A 23837-nucleotide genomic window follows, 5' to 3' on the forward strand; every position below is an offset into this window, starting at 1 on the left:
CCCTACATGCATTTAACAAGACAAAGCTTTTCTTCTCTTGTGAACATCTCTTATGAAAATGAGCACAAGCCAACCTTTAATATTTGAAAGTGCTACAGTAGAACACAAAAAAAATAGAAAAGAGCATGAAACTTATCCTAAACAGCTGAACTGTGCAAAAGCATTCTTTTAACACCTATTATCTCACTACAGATTTTTGGAACATGAAATCTCAGAGTGACTGCCTGCAAACATATTCTTCTACTGTAGGTGAAACAGAGGAAAAGGAGATTTCTTACTTGGATTTTACTGCTTATTACCATTTGACTGCTGACACACAAGGATGGGGTTTTGCCATTATCTGCATAGCTGGACTACTCTGAACTAAATGCACAAGAACAATAAAGGGATTGTTTTCTGTAGCTGGAGTTCCAAAACTGTACAAAATACTGCAACCATTTAAGGAGAATTTCTCAGGATATTGTTTCTTGTTAAAAGGAACCGAAGTACAAGAAACAGCTTGGCTACAAAGTCACTACTACAACAAACATCAGTACCTGACACTTTTTTGGTAATACCACTGAAGCCACTGCTGCACTGTACTGATTTAAAGCAAGGTCAGATGTGTAGCACTCCCCCTAAGAATAACACTCTTCTGAGAACAATGAGAGTGAAGTAGACAAAAACTGGGATGCAAAGTACTGCAAACAGCAGCCCCCAAAAGGACCAGAGTACAAAGCCTCTCTTCCCATAACCAGAAGGAATTCTGTAAACAGAACCTCAGAAATATCTATGAAAAAGACAAAATCTGCAAGATAATGGCAGACTAGCTTCAACAAGTTTGCATTACCACCACAGATAATTTTTAATAAATGCTATGATACTCCATAATTACTTGGGGTTGGTTGACTGGAGGAGGGGGTGTAGGTGGTTTGGTGTTTTTTACTTCTCTTACATGGGGAGTAGGAGAAGAGGGGAAGAACAAACTTCTCGCACATCCTTTTGAAAATTACACAAATCCCTCAAGAGAACCTAATCATAAAACCTGCTTTAATTCCAGTAAATAAAAAAAGAACAGATCCAATTATACCTTATACAAACAAGAAATAAAATAATAACTTTTAATTATTCTATTTAGATATGGCCAAGTAGTACATTACAAATTATTGAAACCATTATTTTAAATACAAAATAAACTCATGCTGGTAGAAGCATTTCTCAAAAAGTCAATTAAATTAATTTAAACTTAAAAGATATTTAATTTTTTCATTAATATGGAGTTCAATCTTGAAATTTGTAGGGAAAACTAAAGGTTATGGAAGTGGACAACATTAAACCACTGTACATACCACAACTTCAATACACAATACTAGTGCTGTAATAGCTACAGAACAGAGAAGAAAAAAGCATATGAATTCCTATCATTAAACACCAAACTGCAGTAACTCCCTTTATACCAGAAAAACCACTTGCTGTTATGGCATTCTGACCCAGAAAAAAATCCCAGAAAGGAATAAGCCTTCCTAACAAAATCCTCACAAATAAAAGGAGCTTTGCCCTCAGTATTCAGAAAGTAGGCTTACTATTCAGTTTCCTTTACTACAATAACTTAATTCTGGAAGACAAATACCTCAAGAGGGAATCCAGTCTTCCAGTTTCTGCATCAATGAAATAATTTCTGTCTGCATTGTGGTGCTCATTTTTTATTTCATATTAAATTTTAAATGTAAACAAGCACAGTAACTTACAAGGAAGTTCAGTTAATAATATACCACGCTTGTTAATGGAAAAAATATCTTTTTATATACATATTTTTTTCAGTGTCACAAAACTTAAAAATCTATCATTTCTTTCATACTGCTAAAATTATTCTCAAATTTAAATGAAAATAAATTCTATTTCTAAACAGCTTTTCAAAAATAATAAAAATAAATTTTGATATGTGACCTTTGAAGGTCACACTTGAAGTACAAGGTTTGAATACATGGTAAGACAAGCTTAGAATAGAAACACTTTCATGTACTGGCAGAACTCCCAGCTATATCAGGCTGCATAAAACAGAGATGGAACAAAGCAGCAGAATGCTTCTGCCTGTATACGACTGTCAAGAAAAGGATATCCAGTTTCTATACCCTACATAATAGACAGAGAAAGATTAGGATTATAATTATCCCAAGTATTATCTTAGTCACCAATTATAATTAATACCCAATCTATAGCTCTGTAGCCATTCAGAGTGCTGGAGATTCTTTGGCGTGACTCTCACATTCACACCACTGCAAACTGATTCAGTTATTACATGGATTTCCTACAAACTGTGAAGGGATTAAACAAATGAACACACATCCTCCCAAAGGCTTACTTATTTTTCTAGATAAAAGTAGGAAAAATAAAATTATGACAAGCTGATTTTTACAGAGTATGAATTTGAAATAGCAAACCAGAATAACCTAATGTACTACTGATAACTTTGACTAGTTTGCTACATTCCATTTTGTCCTCTGTTCAAGTGTTAGTTACTATGCTGGGGGGTTCATTGCTTTGTTCATTTTTTTAATTCTACAGGTTTGTGTGCTCAGCAGAGGTCTAAATTTGAACAAACCAGCTAAAGAAAATCTAAAGAAAAGCAAACTTAACTAAAATTTCTACCATCAGGTATGCAAGAAATATCTATCCAAGGCTTGACTGAAGCTGAAGAAGGCAGTGCTTTAGAAGATATAAGTAAACAACAATACCATAAAGCATGTCTAGAGATTGAATATTGAAATTTCCCTTTGAAGATACACAGCCAGCAGAAAGATATCTCACAAATTACAAGGAACAGAAGCCTAAACCCAGCGTTTCAATGCCAGAGAAGAAAAATTCATGTCATATACTGTTTCTGAAGGCCAAAAAAATGAACAGACTTGTGGAGAATTCAGAATAGAGGAAAGACAATACAAAAAATACACTACACAAATAGTCATTTAAGAAGTACTAAGGCACATTTAAAGTAATTTTAAAATGGACCTGGCTTAACATGTTAACATAAACAATGTTTTCACTCTAGAAGCATCTTAGGTCCTGCACCTGATAAATTTATTGATTATCACAACCATCTTTCAACATTCAATATAGTAGCATCAACCACGTAATTTCAAAATCATCCTGTAAGATTAAATGTTTTCCACTAGCATTGCTACATTAGAAGAGAAAGAACAAAAATTGCTGTGAGGTACACACCCAATCCTACAACTTGCATTAAGGGAAAAACCCCTCACAATGAAATCAGTTTAAGTTTTCAAACTAGGAAAAAACAAACAAACAAACCAGAAATATTGTTTTGACTTAAAAATAAAAAAGCAAAACATGAACACGGAACTAAATTATATATATTGTTCCCCTTTATATGTACTTGCCTAGCAATACTTTAGCATCTTCCACATCAAAATCTCCATCTCCATCAGCATCATATATCCCAAGCTTGCCTAGAAGTGCAAAGAGAGGAAGAAAAGACAATTAGGCATTTGGCCATTTGTGTCCAGCACAGTTTTCAATGTGCGATGGTTGACTGTCAATGCTAGGTTGTGACCATTTGTTTTTAACCACATTTTAAATTTTCTGGGAAGTACTACAAATATTTCAAGTTTCCTTCTGTATTTCCTGAGATCAAACACAAATTTGTCTTTTTCCTGCGTTGATTTTGCAGACAGTAGACTTAAAGCAACTCTGAATACATACTTGACATGGACATGCTTTGCTCAGAATAAAATTTAAGTTCACAAGAAACACTCAACATGTTTGAGGGAAAATAATAAAACAAAAATTTGTAAAACAATGGCCATTTGTTTTCTGATTGCATGCTTCCTGCAATTCTAAATCCTTGGAAAAGAGATAACTATACAGATAGATTTTAGAGCCAAGTTAAGAGAAAGTAAGCAGCCTACTTCCCAGACAAAGGAAAACCATTTCCAAATTCTACCAATAATTGCATAACCTTCCATGCAGACAAAAAAAGTTGTCCATCCTTTCATGTAAGACTAACAAATCAGTTTTCTCACTTTTTGTTTTTGAAACTGCAGCTCTATCAGCCTTAAGTATATGCAAAAGGAGAACTCAGTTTCTATTAAAAGAGAATTTTCAGCATAGAAGCATGGTATCCAGGATTTGAAGTATCCTGGAACCACCAAACTAGTAGAAAGTTATTTAATTATAGGCTTGATAAAACTCAGACACAACTTTTAACAGGACAGAACTCTGCAGAGCTTGCAGAATTTTGTGTCCTTATAGTCTGACAGTTTACTACACTTGTCATTCTCTAAATGAAGGTAGAACTTTCTTGCTATCAAAATAAACGAAATTCAGTTCTTAATATGGTACTTTGAAAATAAGAAATCAGTTTTGTGGAAGAAAAAATTTAGACTTGGGTCTAGAATAGAAAAATAAGTTCATCACCATTGTATGGAAACAACCCATTAGAAAGGAGCCATATCTGTTTCTGGATAAACACAGCAGACTGGTGCCAAAATATACCTCTCTAGAAATAAGAATTATATCATCTTCAAAACCATGAAGAATGAGACAGATGAGAAATGGTTGAGCTTCATTTCATTGCAGAAGAAGAGTAATTCTTAAAAAAAAAAATATAAAACCATAATAAAAGTAAACCAAAACTTTCAGCCAAGGCACTGTAAAGCAAGCTTACTTCTCTAATATCCTACCTTGTAGGACCTCTGACAAGTTATAACGGAAATCCTTTGCTTTGGCTGCATGCATGGTAAAAATACAAAAAACATTATTTGCATCACTAGACCCAGTTAAGTTTCAAACCAGAAGATTTTTTTCTGAAAAAAATCAGTCCAGATCAAAAAAAAAAAAGCATGTACCAACAGATTTGTAAATTTTGTAAAGCCACCAAGTGCAAAAGTGCATGTGGAATCCTACAACATCAGGGAAAACAGCTGTACCTATGGACATCCATCTTGAAATTTGAGATATTACTTTGTAACCTTAAATATTATTTTAGCAATACTGTCTTAAAATTGTCATATTGAGATACAGTTATCACCACTATAAGCTTAAAACTGAGGTCATTCAACATCTCACTTGTGAGAAGATGACTGATCAGTTGTCCTGACCCTACAGGCATCAGAGCAGAGCTAACATTAGCTGCCTAACTTCAACCACTGCTGCAAGTTTCTGAGACCTTAAATTTGAACTGCATATTTAGCTGACCTCTCAAATTAGCTACAGTATCCATGTTACAAAGACATCCTACAGGATGTTCATACCCTTTTATGAGAACCCCATTTTAACATCATAATAGTGCTCAGCATTAAAACATACATTTTGAACTACACTGCCTATTCTTATAATGCAGATAATTTGCAAACATTACAGTAGACATATCATCTATCTAAAAACATAAAATGGCATTCATTTAATGCATATCATTGACATTATTAGAAAAATCTTAAGATTTAGAATTCTTACCTAGAACTTCTTCATAATCTACAAGTTCAAACCAGACAACTGCTACTGATGTCCAAACTCCCAGCAAAGCAATTACCATAAACCAGGTGAAAAATGAGCTCCCAGAGAGGCCTTCTTTCTTTCCATTCTTGCTTCCTCCATGCTTAGTCTCTGTTAAAATAAAACAAGAAGAAAAAATGCATGTAAGAGTTAGATAATTATTACTGAAGATACAATTATAAAACTTGTTGCTTATGATTGCACAGAATACAAGACATTTCAGCAACAATGAAATTTGTGAGTTTTGTTATTGTTGTGAAGTTTTTTGGTTGGTTGGGTTTTTTAAAACTACCACCTTTACTTGCTCTCCATTTCACTGTGAATTACTGTGAGACACTTGATCATTATCTAAGCAAAAGCCTCATAACCAACCAAACACCAAAAGCCCTCATCTAATTTGTCTTACAAGTTAGCTGAAATTCTGCCTTGCTCCCCCCTTTGATGTCTATTTACACAGAGCTTCACATTTTTGAGATGCTTTGCATTTGTTCCCCACAGTTCCCAGACTGCCACCAGAGGCCAGTATGGCCAGCAGAAAAGCTTTGCAAGAGAAGAATTTCTCATTAATCAAGCTTCAAAACTAGTCAAAACAGCTCACAGAACCAACGTGACAATTCAAATAGCCTAAGAAAACTCTAAAAGCTGAACTATGTTAAGGGTAAGACTTCAAATTCAGAACACTTTGCCACCTAAAACCATCCTCCCTGCTGCTTGGAATAAAGCAGAGATTCACTCCACACTATACAACTCTAGAATTTCAGTCCTATGGAACATACAATGACAAGGATGACACAGAGACATAACACAAATCATGGTTTCACTTATAACTGCACATATGGAAAGTAAATATATATAAAAAATTACACACAGTTGTAAACAAATGATTGCAAAAGACCTTGACCCAGGATATGTGTAGCAAGTTTCAAACAGGCATCATCCCCACAGAAGACAAATTGCTTAGTCTGTTGTTTTAGGATTGTTTTAGTGAAAGAGGGATATGCATATACATATATAAAAAAGTAAATAAATATGTACACAACTGATGCCTGCCTGTGGCCTTCTCCAAAGCTCAAGATCTGCTCTTCTGCCCCCTGACATTACTGCTGCAAGGGTGGCACTTGGCTGCAGGTTCAAGTCCATTAGTCTATTCCACTTCATTCCATTCTAAAACCAACTTTTGCCTGCTCAGCCACATGCAGGCCCAGTTATTTAAGCAAAACTATTTCTTACATGATGTAAAGAACATTGCAAGAAACTTTGTCATGAATACTGTGATAAGCTAAGTAGTTATTTTTATACTAATTGAAAGTAATATTAGATGTATTTATCAACACTAATCATAGAAAAAGGCAAAAAATACTCTTAGAAGCTAAATATCAACACAACTGTTTTTAAAAATAAATTGGTGCATCTGAAAGATAAATAATGAGATGGGTGACTGACTTGTTTTTCTAACAGGAACTATATATAAGTACTCTCTGACCCTGCTTGCCAGGAGGTTTACAGCTGTAATAAAATACTCTTTTATTACATTCATTGTGCTTTATACAAAGTTCAGAGCAATATAAAAACCACTGACCCACGACAACTCTTATTCAGCTCAGCATTTCACTGAAAAAAATAAAATTCTTTTATTAACACTACTCCCTTCAAAGATCAAACACCAACTATTTAGTTTCTTTTCTACATTAAACACAAATGCCCAAAAATATTCAGACAGGAACTGAGGTAACTTAGCCTCACACCAGGCATATATCATTTGCTACTGCACAGTCCTCTAATTATATATACGCAGGATCCATATACACAGCTCATTGTAACATCTCTCTTGTGGGAAACGTAGGGGTAGCCTGAAAACTGAGGGACAGACAAGCAGTCTGCATTCAGAAATATGCTCAACTGTATGAAAATTACTTACAGTACTCTTGAACTGGTAATGTTAATACTGAGAAATAAACAATTACAGTATGTAACAGCAGGGCTTCACTACACCTGTGTAGCAGGGCAGTCAATGAATGCTTTGCACATATTTAAAATGAAATCTTTAGGTTAAAACAGTTTAAATTATTCCAGATTGCAACTTGGTTCTATAGAAAACAGGAAAGAGGATCTTACTGCATTTCACACTTATTTGCCTTACTGTTTTCTACCATTTACTGCTATTTGCCTTCCAAGAAAGAAGCTTTACGTATCAGAAGAACAGGAAAATGAAGGAAAATACAACTTATTTAAGGAATCAAGCAGAACTATTCATATTTTTCCCAGTATAAGAGATCGTTTCATGCAAAGTCCTCAAAAATAGATTCTGCCTTAAGAATGTAGTTCACAATAGTCAGAAAGGTATATTTTTATTCTCGGGCTTTCTACCTTATAGCAAAATTATTTACAAAACTCTTATATAACAACTCAAGCACGGTAGCTTGATCACACAACACTTTTATATAAATGGAGGTTATGTAACAAAAATATTTACCTATGATCTGCACAAACAATGCTACAAGCAGGGTCAGAACATAACACTGCAAGAACTGAAACAGGCTCAGAGATCATTCCAAACAGTTAATTCTCAACTCAAGCCCTTTCCCTGCACATGCTGCCAGCCATGCCAGAAGTAGGTCACTTGCCATATCTGGTAAGCCTGTGCTCACACCACCAGATGTCTTTATGCAGACATCAGAAAGTCTTAAAGCACGGTGTACCGCTCAACAGCAAATCTATAAAATCCTATACCTCATCCACCCCCCAATAAGTCACATCTAGCTAAAAATGTATGAAAACCTTTTCACTTTAGCTTACCTTCAAGACACCTTACAACTTTACATTCTCTAAAATTAACATTTATATCAAATATTTGAAGACAAAACACTATGTCTTCTGTTAATTTATTCTCTATTAGGCAAAATATTATTTACAATTAACCACCGGCCACAAATTCATGGAATACCTCTAGTCCAGAGAACACGTAACAGAGGCAGCCTATAACACAGACTAGACAGCAAACTGTCAAGAAAACATACAACAGTAAGCCAGTTATTTTGCTGATTATAAAATCAGACATAACTGGTATTTGCAAGTACACATTTTCCATTTGCTCACAAAAAAAAAGGTTAGGATTATACCTGTGTCGTCAGCCATAACATTAGTGCTCGATTTCCACCAACAGAGAGAGTGTGTCAGTATATCCAAAAATTAATGCTGAAGGAAGAATAAGAAATATCCTCACTGTTATCCTCCTGTTTGCAACAGAAGCAAACAGGTTTCCTAAAGCCAGCTCAGCTGGAACCTGAAACTGGACCCAAGAGAAACCTCTCCTCCAAATCTATTTTTAGAGCAGTTATCCTCAGGAGCCAAACGCTTTTCAGAACTCATATGGCAATCTAGTTCTGACGACAATGAAATTCACTTACTCCTCCTAACAGAGCATCCTGGGTAGTTGATCCTTTCCCCTCCCCTTAATCCTCCAACATCAAAAACAACAGCAAATGAAACCAAGCACATTGTACTGTAGTACTTCTGCTGCAATTTATGCCACAGTGCCTGATCTCTAAGGACATTAAATCCATTCGCATAAGCTGAAACACAAGTCTGGACACAAAGCTTGCCTGCTTGCATTTGTTACGCTGGCCCTCATCCAAGAAACTTTCTCCATGTTGGCACTCCCCTACCAGCCTCTGAGTACCCTGCAGACTGCTCATTTGAAACTTGCGAAATACTTTAAGAAAAAAAGAGACTACTTTCAATAATGTAGTTTTGAGTCTTCTAAAAGAATTACTTGAAACCAACCTAATGCATTCTTCCCAAGGAATTTTCATATCAGAAGTGTGCACATTGTATTTACTTCTGGCAGACCCTTTCCAGAAAGGTTAACACTACATTATCTCACTTACCCCTCCCACAAATTCTGACAAAATGCTTACTGTCTGTACAATTTAAAGCTAATATAAATTAAATCACCAATACACCCTCTTTTTAAGGACCAGAAAAAGAGCAAAAACCCACTAATACACTTTTAAACATTTTTTTCCATCTTCAATTTTAGCAAACGATTATTTCCCATTGTTTGTCAAACCAAAGCCAGCTCCTTTTAGATGGAAGTCAGAAACAAACTAATTTCTCAATCACTACAACCAAAAAAAAAAAGCTTTAGGATCTACCACTCTGCCCTGTTATTCCCATGCTTCTTTAAATAACACAGCTACCAGGTAGATGGAGTGAACAGAAGAATGCTACAGCTACTTTGAAAAACAACACATACCTCCTGTGGTTTTAATCCAGCAAATGCAATTCCCAAGAGTTCAAGGGAAAAAAATTGAGAAACACCACTAGAGCTTTTCATATGGATGTAAATACTCTTCATATGGATGAAAAGGAATATAGGCAGTTGATTCTATAACTAGTGTATCTTTTAACTATCTTTAAAGCCACTTGAATACATTAAATGCATCAGATGCTTTAAGAAAGACCTCCTGAATAGTACTTTTCAGTAACGTAACTGATGCACAAGCTATTAAGTACAAAACACGGAGAAATGTACAGAGTGAAAGTAAATGAACATGGAGAAATCAAAAATTTATTCAAAATAATTTTACACCCAATGATATTTATTCTGTTATATATAAACAACACAGTGTTTTGACAGGCATCAGATTAGGTAATTTATAGCAAATTCACTTCAGCTGCACCTGCATTTGCAGACACCAGATCTTACCACAAGTGCACTCATAAAGCATTTAATTGATGCAGGGAACCTCCCCATCCACTGATATGTATTTTGGGGGAACTGATCTGAACCAGACCTTACCTGGCTGAACACCCATAATGATTTCAGCACACCTCTTAGCACCTTTCACTCAGACCTAAGCGAGCAAATTCCTTTCAGGGACAACAAGCATAAGGCTTATAAGGAAAGTGAGTTGAGAGAATCAAGAAATTAATTCAATTCAAATGTACACTCCAAATCTGAACTAACACATATATGTTGACCTCTAGCCGAGTACCCAAAGTTTTATTCTTGTGCCCTTTAAAAATTAATTTATTGCAAGAAAGACAAACATCTTCCTGCCTGAAGGAGGAGGCTACAACTAAAATGGGGAAACTCTTCAAATTCATCAAAAGGAAAAAGGACCAAAAGAAAGATGGATCAAGGTTAGCTCAAAATACCACACAATATCATTTTTGTTAGTTTTATGAAAGACAAAGGTTAAGTTGAATATGTATTTACTTACAATGCAATTTGACATTGGGACAGCAAAGTCAACAGTGCTGACTTCTTACAATGTCTCATCTCTACTGTGTTCAGATGCTGCTTCTTTTTGAAGTAATTCCAATTGCTTCTCTAATACTCAAAATTATTATTCTTCACAAATTCTGGTGATTTATATAACCATTCTAAAATTAAAAAACTATCTTCAAGTTAGTTGTGTTACAACTATGCAGCCCATGTATTTTAATTAATTTTACAGAAATATAATTGACAATTCAGACTAGCAGCAGTAGTTACACCTCTACATCACTACCAAAGTACAAACAAAGAAATTTAGAGGAGAAAAAAAGCCAATTATAAACACAAAATGTCAGGCTTCAAATCATCAAGCTAAGCTTTTGTAATGTGTAAAATTATTTCCCACAAAGGTGATTAGGAAGTAACATGGAAGAAATTACAATTTATCACTTGAAGATAAGGGTGCACAAAAGCAAGCAATCATTAGAAACTAGAAATACACACTAAAAGAAAAAGCAATAAAACACTACCCTCAAAGAAACAACTAAAAAATTACATTTTAGAAGTAAAAACTATTAATCAGCTAGATTAAAGGGAGACTTTAGAACACATGCTTTTAAGAACAAAATGCAGTGTAATAAAAAGCAGATATGGGAGAGAATTAAAAAGCTAAAATAAGGTACAAAAGAACCATCTTATCACCAACCAAGCAGAACTTGCAGCAGCGCAAAGACAGAAAACAACCTCTATTTTATAAGCACGGCCTACTACTGCTTGAAATTTTTGCCAAATTATCCTGTCCAATATGATTAATGATAAAGCAACTGTTGCAAGCCCCTTCCACTAATAGATCTGCAGATAATTATTTTAAACTGATTTTACATAGAGGAGTTTATCGGGTTGAGTCAGTAACATGCATTTTGAAGTGTCACAGGAAATTCAGAGCCTTCTCTGTTGATTTTCCCCTATCTATTTTCTCCTTTATATTAAAATACAAGGTTTTTATTCACTCTCTCTACTGAGAGACAGGTCATGTAAGGGTATACACACACAGAGACTTTTTACAATATGTATATTATAATTGATTCAGTAAGCACATATTGTGCATATTGTTGCATTCCAAGAAGTCCTTACACCATACTGATTCCAAGTGCTAATCCAAAAATCAAAATTATTGTCATATTTTATTTTTACTCAGTGTTACTCTACATCACAGGTAGAATAATACACTTCTAATGGACAAATCTGTCCTTTTATGAACTATATTTTATTTTTTAAAGGATGACAGGGTAATTATTTTCTCTGGGTTTACTTCACAGATGGAACAGAGATTTTTACTAAAATACTTATTATATCATTTATGAAATATTCCACTAATATTCATACTCAGAAATTTTTGTTTGTTTTACAGTCATGGCAGCAGGGTCTTTAGAGGTAGATATAAAGTTTAAGGAAAAGGTTCACTTTCAATAAATTCAATAAAAAATCCTTGCAATATAAAATTGATCTTCCTTTTAGTTTCTAAGAATATTTCTTCAGCACTACAACCTTAAGGGAAATTAGGAGAAAGGAAAATAGATTTTTTAATGACTATTTTCTCATTTAAAACTATATCTTTGATCTGAACTTTGTATAATCTAGACTATATGGTTAAAAAGGTACCTCGGTATGCTACCAAAAGACTTTAATAATCTACATCAGAAACTTACTGATTAGGAATGGGGAAACTGATGGTACAGAAAAAGCACTAACTTCAAAAGAAATACAAAGACCAGAACATATATTTGAAATAAAAATTCACTAACTGAAATGCAATTTTGGATCTCCTGCTGACATTTAACAGATTTTTATCTTAGTATTTGAGGAACTTTTCCTTATTTCACATATAATCAATCAAAACATAAACCTCTGTGTACTTAATTTTCAACACCTACAAGACTTCTCACAGTAAAATAACCCACTATACAAACAATGTAAAAACATAAATACTGAAAGCAAGAGAAAAGTCATAAATTCAGGATTAGACAACAAAGCAGCCTGATTGTTGAGATGCTGGGAATGGCCAACTGAAGGGTGGAAAAAAATAGCTGGCAAAAAAAAACGGATGCATCACAAAATACGTAAAAAGCCTCTAGGATCATAAGCATCCTGCTGAACTTCCCTAGTGAAAGGAAGCTCCTCCTTTCAAGAGATTAAGTGATTCCATTGAAACATCTCCTTGAATTCCTCACTTACTCAGGTTGTGAAGGATCAGCCTCAGTTCTCTCCTCTAGGGAACACTGTTTGAACTTCTTTGTAGGTCTAAAAGACATTTTTAAGTATACCCAAAGGTATAAGATCAAAGCCATTTTAGTCCCTCAAAAATCAGATCTGAGATTCTATTATCTGAAAATATGCTTCAAGTACAAGAGACACATACAGGTTTTTTAGCTGTTTTATATTCACTTTATAAAGAGATGGACAATAAGTCCATTTCTGAATATAAGCTGCTATATTTCAAAGTACTTTTAAGCCTAGAGATAGCTTTCTGACTCACAGGGAACAGCACAATATTTAGAAGAGTTTTTTTAGTTACAAGCTAAGGTGATGTGTTACTAAGTCAGAATTATTCATTCTTCAGGAAAAAAAAAAATCCAAAACAAGGATAAGATTATCATCTGGCTGACTGAAGTTAAGGATCATCCTCAGGGTGGGGTTTTTTACATTTATTTATTATTCCTCAGCAGTTACATTTTTTCTGACTATAAACAAATCCTATTGCTTTCCACTTACGTGATTCTTCAAACACATCCACAACAGAAATAGTAAAATTTATTCCCAAGAAATCCACTCAGAAAACCCATCACAATAATAACTAGCTTCAGGGTTGCTGATTGTTTGGTTTTTTTAAAACCCTAAGGATTTGTCTCTATGAGAAAAACAGTCACAAATGAAAGAAAAGGAGAAATTTAGAAATTTAGGAGGTTGCAGTTTCAAGACACTTGTCAAAAGCACTTCATCTAAATACAGCAGAGCAATGGACTCTACTCGCAGCACTGGCTCCACACTTCTCAGTGAGATTTGGAGAAATCAGCCATTTGCCCCATGAGAGCTGCTGCTGTTAACAACTTTCTGCTCAAGTCTTGCTTACCTGAGCATAACTGATCAAGTCAGAGAAGAAAACAAGACAGACTTGTGACTTTTATTCATAAGACAAAATCTTGAATCTGCTTCTGATTTCTGCTGAAATACTTGCTTCTTTTCTAAATCTGATAGAAAGATGATCGCATCCAAAACCTAGTCAAATTTAATCTAAGCCATGTTTTGGCTTTTTAATTTAGTTTTTGATTATTTGGATGACTATTCTTTGGGTAATTCCTCAAGAAGGATTTATTACAAGGAAGAAATACACACAGATGTGCACACAGCTTAAATGACTAAAGCCAACATTGCTTACAACTTGACTTTTATAATACTATCAACAGCAATATATTTAAATCAATATTTACTGCATCTGTCACTATCTGAATACTTTGGATTACTTTGTCTTTTAAACCTTTTCTCCACAAACTTAAAGACAGTACAATAATAAGCTTAGACAATTAGCACTGGAAGAAAAAAATAAAAAAAACTAGGAGATGTGTAAAGACAGAAAAAAAATATTTTGTTATACATTTATCTAATCTAAATAGATTTGTACAGAAAAGTCCATATTTTTCCCAAACACTTCTGTCAATTTTCTCTAGTTTTGTTTTAATGTGTATACAAGCACAAAACAGAATTAAAGTCAAACATATGTAGAACGTGCCTCTCGTAAACTTACTTGACTCAAACATCAAGCCAAGAGGTTCAAGGTTGAGATCACATGCTTAAAAAGAAATTTTAGTTTGCCTTCTGCTGTAGGAATAATATCTCTGTAACACCCATGAGTAGACAAAACACTGATTTTAACTGTACAAATTACTTAAATATTTTAATAGCTGCTATTTTGATTAACCAGCTCTCTCCCACCACAGAACATTTGGAAATAAGATCTAAAATTATACACTCTACCTATCTTGCATTTGAATGATTTAATGCAGCCAACAGTCCTACATAATTACTAGGTTAATTAAATAAATGGTTGTATTTAGGACAGAGCAGAGTTCAGGGAAGGTAAATGTAGAGAGGAAATACAAGAAATACTTGGGCCAAGAACATGCAAATTTTGCTGGTGGTGACCTTTAAAAAAGATTCTATTACATAAGGTTGAAAATCCTCATCGCCGTACATAACATGCTGGCATTAATTTAAGGGTATTTTTTCCTTGTTCCATTTTCCTATCCTGTAATGTGGGTCACATCAATTTGTTTTAGCAACAAGTCCTAATTAAGCCACAATAAAGAAAACAGACTATCTTTAAATTTTCCCCGTGCTTTGAGGGAGTTCAAACAGAAAAACTCCAGTTGTCACACAAGCACCTACAACTCTGCTTTTCACAGGTTTCTGCTCATGGAAAGAAAGAACACTTCAAAATGCTTAAAATGCCAAAAACTTATCAGAGTTTTCAAATCTGATACTAAGCCAATTTAATGAGTGTTTGTCCATGGGGTGCTATGCACCTGAAACTCTTATGGAGTACAAAAGAGGTTTTAGGTATCTCATATGTTACTAAAATATGTTTTTACGAGATCTCAGTTGCAGAGAAATTGCTGTCTGGCTTCAAAAGATATGTTTGTGTCTTCTAGTCACTATGTGTCCTCTAACTACTATAGAAAGAAACAGGACTACAGTTACAAACTGCTATGTGAACTTTCTTTAGGAATTTTTAAATTTAGAAAACACCAGCGTGAGGAGTGAGAAAGTGAGATATGTTGCATTAGTAATTAATTGTCAGTTAACAAACAGATCCTCAGGAAATAAAACTACTAAACCAGAAAACCACTACTGAGTGGTTACAACTCCCTCTAGCTATTAGATGTTTTGTAAAGAAAGTCTTCAAGTAAACAACTTGGTAACATTGGTTACATCAGGTTAAGTACATGCATAGTAAGAGTGCAACTCCACATGAAGACAACTGCAATTGGTTTAATCTTTAAAGATCTAACAAAGTTGAACCATGCATACTGCAGTATTTTCAAACTCAATACATAGTTATCTGCATACTTAATATCTACCACGTTTCAAGTCACATAATATTATGAGTTCCACTTCAAAGCATAGCTCAAAACTTTTCCATGCAAAGAGCTATCCCACAGATGCAGTTAGGGAAAAAATTGCCGCAGGCTATCACACAGATTACCAGATTGTGATCTTCATCAGGAAAGAACCGCTTGGGGCAAATCAGAACTTCATTGCTCAAGTTCTCTACAATGAAGAATTCAACATACAAATTAGCACAGGAATTCTTATTATATGTTTCAAAGTGATTCCAGCTGAAAATGAACCCTTGCTTTTCATACAGGCAATCAGCCAAGCGGTTTTCATTTAAAAAAGACAGCCTTATTCAAATGTCACCTCTTTATGCACTCCATAATTAGAAATAATCTTGACACACAGGCCTTTCCCTGCTAGTAAATTTTGTTGTCTTTACTGAAGCCCTTATATATCCAGCTATAACATCAGCACAGCCAACCAAACCACCCATCTTTCGGTGTTAACACCAAGGCTCCATGATTACATGATCGAACATAAAACTCTGGATTTAACCTCACCCTCCCCTAATGCCCATTGTCATCTCTTCCCTCCTCCCAAGATGACTTTCCATAAAGCCATGCATTGAGCCAGTCGAAGGAAGGAAATAAAAAAATCAGCTTTCTGCTTATCAGTTCCCTATGTGCTTCACCTCGCACCAATAATGCACTTCACCTGCTCAGCCAATAATTCAGGTACAGGGAAGGGGCTTTGAAAAGAGGAAGGCTGCAGAGCAACTTCAAACTAGATTAAGCTAACTGCAGACCTACAGCTTAAACTGTTAAAAAAATTTAACTTCTTAATCCCCCAATATGATATACATCCTTGGTGACTGAACACTGAGTAGCTATGACCCCTGATGAAGAATCCTCATGTGCATTTTCAGAGTAATTGCCAAAACATGAGAAAACATACTCCAGCTTCCTGTCTCCCTGATACCAGAGATACTTTAGGTTTTCCACCTAGCATTTTACCTTTTCAATAGCCGTTTGAGGATAAGGCTTGTTTATCATTTAAACACTTAACAAAATACTCAAAAAGTACATTGAAGCAAACATCCTTGCAGATGTGAAGTGCAACCTTCCTCCATATTTGAAGCACTGTGAATAATTTCTTTTAGCCCACAGTGACTTGCTGCAAACACATAAAATCCATTAGAAAACACAGAGCAGGTCCAAGATTTCAGTCCACATTGGATCAAAAGGGGCATGAGAGCTTTGGTCTCTTCATCAAGTGTAGCATCTCTGGAAGTTTGGAGAGGACTCTCCCAGTGCTTCAGAATTCTTCAGGAGAAAAAGAACTGAGAGGAATGCATCAGATCCTTTGTATTTATGTCCATCCTGCTACACTCAGGATGAATCTTAAAACCCAAAATAATAAATCCTTGAGAAAAAGAAAAGGAAGTAAATAAAAATACCTGGCAACATGGGAAAACCAGAAAGGCATAAAAGTATATACTGTGCTCAAATTGATTGTTTCTACTTCCAGAGTAACTTTGGCAATCAGCTACTGCACCTGTCAACAGTTAATGGTGTAGAGAAACTTTCATTCAGATAAACCTTAGGGGTTGTCCTCAAGAGCTCACTTGACTCTTGACTTTAGTATTAGACAAATGAATCAAGAGTCTACTGAGGATTCACTATTTCAATGCAAATCTGCTCAAGTGAGCTGAGAAATATCTATGTTAACCATTTTAAGATATTTTTATATCACTTTCATTGAAAAAAGAGCTAGAGCTAGAATACTGACTTGTTTGAAGAGTTACTGCCTCCAACTTTGCACAAGACATTTAAAGATAAAAAGAAGAAGAAAAAAAGAGAAGAATGGAGGAGAATCAGAAAATGTAGTAATTTCACCAGTGGAAGTGCTGCAATGCACCATGCAAATAATTGATGTCTGGACCATTACTGTTGCTACAATTTTTTAATTTGGCAGACTATTTTACAGTATTTTAAAATGTCTTCCAGAAAGGCCACCCTGAATAAGACTCAAGGCAGACAGATGAAAAATTATAAAGAGCTGTCTACATTTCCATGGTTTTGCCATTTGTATTAGCATCTGGCATTAATGGTAAAAATACAAGCTCTTCAAATATTTGTAAGCAACTAAACTAGGCAATAGGATAAACTTCCAAAAGAAAACACGGCAGAATTTTCTTAAACAGTATACAAAGTTTCTACCAGTGAGACACAAAGTATTTCTCATTTGCCCACAACAGACCTCCAGAAACTCTAACATAGTAATAACAATTCACTGTATATTTCTGAAGACTAAAAATGTTACAAGAAAACACTTTGACATTGAATTTAAAAAGCCAAATCAAAGCACAGAGCAGCAGACTAACTGAATCATGAGAATTCTTTTTGATTCAGCAAACTCTTGGACTTTGGTCACTTTTGGTCAGCAAACAGTTTGACAAGTCAAAACATTTGTTAAGCTCCACAGAGCATCCCAAATTTACATCTCACTTAGAACCTCCAATACCTAAACACTCTTCTTCCTAAGGGTTTCAATTAAAATAAAGGAAATAATGGATAGATTGCAATACAAAAAATCAGATGACACACTACACAACTGTAAAGAGCATAAAAAAGCACACTGGGAAGCAGCTGAGGTCAGAAATTAGAGACCAAATTTTTATATAGATAAAAGCATCATATTTAAACAGCATCCACAGTGTAAAAAAAATGAGATATTATACCATAGCACAGCTGGGTAGCTGAGAGACATCACAGAATGGATGGGCAATCCCACTTCAAGCAATGACGCGAAGTTCAGTGTTCCCAACAAAAGAACTTCAGTAGCAAAATGTTTAGTTTATGAATTTTCTCTGCTCTTTGGGTTAACTAGAAAGCTAATGGAGATCCTCACCCAGATAAAAGCACATTCTAAAGTAGTCTTTACAACAAAAATGAGATAAAAAGTGGAAATTCTTGCAAATTAACAGGCACAACTTCTTTCTAGAAGTGATACAGTGAACTAAAAAAAGCTGTAATGATAACACAAAATTACATTTGGATAAGTACATCAGGTCACCTTGAACGCATTCCAAAAAAAGCCCCAAACAAATCTGAAGAAAGTTGAAACACCTAAAATTATTTAAAGAATTACAGCAAGGGGCACTAGAGGGTCCAAAGGATGAGTGAAAGGAGTTAAAAACATGGTAATACAATCGCACATGTAAGGAAACCACATGATTAAAACAGCAAAATGAGAAAAAAAACATCTGGCATCTTGCAGAGAAAAGTAGAAAATGTCAGAAGATTCTCAGTCATTATTGTAGAGATTAAAGAAAATTTACCAAAGCAATTTTAGAGTTCTTTGTCATCATAGAGACTGAAGGCAACACAGCATCAGAACTGAGACAGGACTATGGGTATTTTAATATAAAATACAGTTCTCTGTGGATACAGACGATGCTTTACATTGGAAATGTGCGGTCTGTATGGTGCTTAGCCTAATGGAGAACTCTCCCACTTAACACCAGAGATGCAAAGAAAACAATTATTGCACAATTTATCTTCAATAAAAATTATGTTTAAGTAAGTCCTCACTTACACACTGTAAGACACAATGTACCCACACACAGCATAATGATTGCTGTCTTATGATCAGGACTAAGTAAACATTGGTTACAAAGTAATCCATAATTTTTCAGCCATCTGTATTTCGAAAGTTAGCTGGGCTGCTGATCTTCAGTCTTGCCGAAAGTCTTCTCCACAGGCACCTGCTAATGTCCAAGACATTCCCACATTTCACATCTCATGAAATCTGAGGGGGTTGATTCATGACCTGGTGTTATCCATTTGTTTCTGTAACAAAATTGTCCTTCATCTAATGATGCTTCAAGTAATAAGTCAGCAAGTATCTATTACTTTGTCTAGTCTTTAAAACTGATACTCTTCCTTTTGAGAGGCCAAGTCTTTACTATGGATTCTGCAGGCTAGTAAGCAGCCAAACTTTCCAGTAAAGATAATAACAAACACATGTTTCCCTCACTAAGGATCCCCAATCTGTCAAATTCTTCCCTGGTTTTCACTTCTGTACTCTAAATAAAATCATTGGTACAGTCCACAATGACAATAATGTAAATTACATTTACATTCTGTAAATGTAATTTCCAAAGAATAAGTAGCACTACAAAGCTAAAATAAAGTGGTTTTTTAAAATTAAGACTGATTTGACAGCTTCTCATATATGACTTCTAAAGTAAAAGCTAGAGTTCTATTTCTAAAAGATGCTTAGTTCCACTTCTGACAATACAGTGCACCTGAAAACACCTATATAAACTACAGTTAGAACTTAATCTATTAGTTTACTGTAAATATTTTCTGATAGAGAAACCTAAAAGCAGATTACTGATGCTGGCATTGTCTTAAGTGCACAGATTTTGAAATAAGCTGTTAGCCTCAGTGGCTTGAGCTGTGAGCAAGGCCTTGGCAAGAAGCCACATCCTCTCTCAAGAACGGCTGTGAAAGTGAATATTTCTATCAAGCAAAAAGTGCCTCAGATTTGAGGTTTTCATACTTCTCAGTCTCAATTACTTGCTGTCTCAAAATCATTTCCTCATCTCACTTTCACATCCCTTGACTGTGGAAAGCTTACTGGCTGCTGTGAGCACCCTGCTCCTCCAGCTGTTCCTTTATTCACACAGGAGTTACCATCCCTCACCTCTCTCTGCAGCTGCAACTATGAAACAGCATCAGCTTCACGCTGTAATTGCTATGGCTGTCTAAGGGATTCTAACTAGGAGTGCTGTATACTAACAAATTTAAGAGGTTACATGTCACCCATACTGCTTCATTCCCTCAAAGACATCTTTTAATATAAAGAGAGAAAATTTTACTCAGACTACAAATAAAAACCCATAGAATGTTTTCTTTATTCAGTTAGAGATTCAGTTTACCAATAAATTTATTTTTCAGATATTGGCAAACATGTAAAGTGATATTTAAAATATTAAGTAACATATTCAGTATTCAAAGTTACAATAGGGATGCAGGTTTTTAAGGCATTAAAATTGAAAAGGCGTATTTAGCATGCTTAATACTGGGTGATCATCATAGCATGTCCAGTCCAAGAAAAAATGTAATTAACATAGACTAAACAGCATAGGACAGCAACTGAAAAAAGGATTTTAAAATAAAATAAAAAACAACACTTTTACAAACTTTGCAATATTATCTCTAAACTCTTTTAAGCTTAAGTATATTTGAAATCTTTCCCTCTTAATTCCTCATGTGACAGGTAACCTAATCCAATATGGCTCAGCCTCTCATGAACATTGTTCTCACTATTATTGCTGCATTCAAAGAGGAACAACAGATATTATTTCTGTGTCATCACCACATTTTATCACTGGAGCTCTGTGCACACCAAACTCGAATCCAAAGAAGCTATGACACGTAAACACTCAGTGGTAAAAAACCTTCTCTCTCCAGTACAGTGCACATGGCTGCCTAGTGACTCCAGAAGTACAGACACTTTTCTCCCCTTTCAGGCGTGTACTGCTATGCTGAGAAATGACAATGAACATAAAACTGTCCCTACTTAAACTGTGAACAGTCAGATTTGTCAAGGGGTTCTTTACTGGTGGGGTGGGGGATCGTTGCCTCAAAACCACCTCCTGCTTGCATTTTTCTGAAACTCTTCCTCCTTGCCTCGATAGTTACAGAAGCCATCAGCTTAGGTGCTCCACCTACAACAGATCTAATAATTTTGACCTAACCGGGTCAGTCTGAGGAGATATTCCACATCCAAGTTTGGATACGAGAATATGAAAGATTTGAGATTGGGGCATGCCGGTTCCACCTCACCGCCAGGAGGAAGCGGTCTCGGGGGTAACCCAGAGATGCTGAGGCCTGCCCGGCGCTCATCTCATCCCTTCTAGGGAGCTTTCGAGGGGAGTCCCCGCCGCCCAGGCCCGACAACTTTCTCCTCCACGTGAACTCCCTGGATAGGGAACGGCGGGAACGCGAGGGACACATCACAGCCACCAACCCTGCGTCCCCCTCCCCAGCTCCCACAGCGCGGGGGGAACCAGAGGGGCAGGCAGGAGGGAAGGGAAGGGAAGGGAAGGGAAGGGAAGGGAAGGGAGAAGGCGCAGCATCCCAGCGCTTTGCCTGGCGGCTGCCCCGTGTCGCGGGGAGGGCCCTTCCCGCCCTCCGGCTCCGGCCGCGGCTGGAGCCCCCGCCCCTTCCCCCGCAGAACTACTGCCTCGCTCTCGCAGCAGCGCCGCTCACCTCTCTTGGAGCCGGGGCTGGGGCTGCCGCCGGTGGCTCTGGAGCTCTTGCGGGAAGCCATCGCACCTCCCGTCGGGCAATACAGGGGGCGGAGCGCGAGCGCGTCGGGAGCCGCCGCCGCCACCCGAGCCCTGCGTGCGGCGGGAGCGCGCTTAGGCCCCGGCAGCGCGACCCCGAGCGCTCCGCGGCCCCGCCCCCGCGCCCGCCGCTAGCCAATCGCGTCAGCGAGGCGTGGCGCCGCTTGCCTCCGATTGGCGGCGGGCCGCGAGGGGGTGGGGCAGCGGCCCGCCAGTTGCGCGCGCCCGCCGCGCTCTCCCGCCGCCGCCGGCCCTTTTGAACGTGGCACAGGCGGGCGCGAGCGGCGGCTTCTCGCGAGGGTTGGGGCGCGCGCGCGCCGTCAGGGAGCGGGGGCGTCCCCTGAGGGAGGGAGGCAGGAGAGGCGAGGGGGCGGCATTTACGTGGCGACTCCGCCTAAAGCATCACTCCCTGTGCCCTAAACCGCGTTTCGCATCCAGTTAACCGCCCAGGTTGTGGGAACACATCGTAGATGTGTATAAATGCCTAACGGTGTAGGAGGACGGAGATAGGCTCTTTTTCACAGTGCCAAGTAATAGGACAAGAGGCAGTGGGTAGAAACTGATGCACGGAAAGCTCCACCTGAACATCAGGAAGAAGTTTATTGTGTGGGTGACCAAGCACAGGAACAGACTGCCCAGGGAGGCTATGGAGTCTCCGTCACTGGAGATACTCAGAACCGTCCGGGCACAATCCTGTGCCGTGTGCTCTGGGCTGACCCTGCTTGAGCAGGAGGTTGGACCCGATGCCCCGCTCTGGTCCCTTTCCAACCTGACCCATTCTGTGACAGATTCTACGGAACAGGGTGGCAAACCTTCCAGAGAGCACTTTTGCAACCAACAGAGTGAAAGGGTTTGAAGTTTGTAGTATCAGACGGTCATTTCCCCATCAAGGCTTTTTGAGGCTTTAAAAATACTTTTAATACTTAGAAAATAAACTTGGGTTTTTTCTGGATGCCTCTTGATACCGACATTCAGTTTGAGACTGGGTTAAATACCAGTTTGGCATGACTCTAAAAAGTCTGAAAGAAAAAAGCAAAACCCAGTTTTGAGTCTTGACCATAAATACAGTGTTTTGAGTCAAAACAATTTTGCAAATTCAAGAGCTTTGCAAGTGGATGTGTGGAGAAGGAAGCCTTTTCTCAAATCAAAGGGTAGCACTGTGTTTTGGATAGTAATGCCATGAAGCTAACCAAAAACAGTAATTTACTGGAGAGCATTAATCAGCATTTTTAAATGGGATTTGCACTTAGATACTTAGTCAAGTAACAGGATATCTCTGTGAGCACACTGATAACACTTCAGGCAGTAGAAGTAAAAGCAACCAGTTTTATGAACATCCAAAAGAGTGAAACTTACTCTCATGTGAGTTAATACGTGTGTAGTTCAGTTGAATATCTGAACTTTTCACTTGGTTATGGCACTCTACCAGATTCTTACTTTCACATGATGTGTTAGTACTTAATGTTTTTCAAGATGCTTCCCTTTTGTTTGGTGAGACTAAAGCTGCTGGACAAGTTTAAAAGCTGCTAGGGAGGAGTAGGTGTACTCATGGCAATGTAGAATTTATCATAGAAAAGCTAACAAGATGAATTATTAACATTTCAGCAAATTGGAAAGTACAATGCAAGGAATAAATTGTCCTAAGAAAAGCACAAA

General features: G+C 36.9%; 1 protein-coding gene across 9 annotated transcripts in view; it reads right to left on the reverse strand.

Moving 5' to 3' along the window:
- The window catches only part of ASPH (aspartate beta-hydroxylase), a 113712-nt gene extending 91447 nt beyond the window's left edge, over positions 1-22265 (reverse strand). For 2 of the 9 annotated variants that reach the window (XM_050971155.1, XM_050971154.1), the window contains exons 1-3: positions 8898-9013; positions 5452-5601; positions 3378-3446 (exon numbers count right to left, since the gene is read on the reverse strand). In XM_050971155.1, the coding sequence (XP_050827112.1) occupies positions 3378-3446; positions 5452-5601; positions 8898-8988 (310 nt within the window). In that variant the 5' untranslated portion in view covers positions 8989-9013. The other 7 variants (XM_050971153.1, XM_050971152.1, XM_030230593.2 and 4 more) reach the window with 6 other exon arrangements.
- Between the last annotated feature and the right edge of the window lie 1572 nt (positions 22266-23837).

This window comes from Serinus canaria, chromosome 2 (genome assembly GCF_022539315.1).
Source record: "Serinus canaria isolate serCan28SL12 chromosome 2, serCan2020, whole genome shotgun sequence".
NCBI classification, from domain to species: Eukaryota; Metazoa; Chordata; class Aves; order Passeriformes; family Fringillidae; genus Serinus; species Serinus canaria.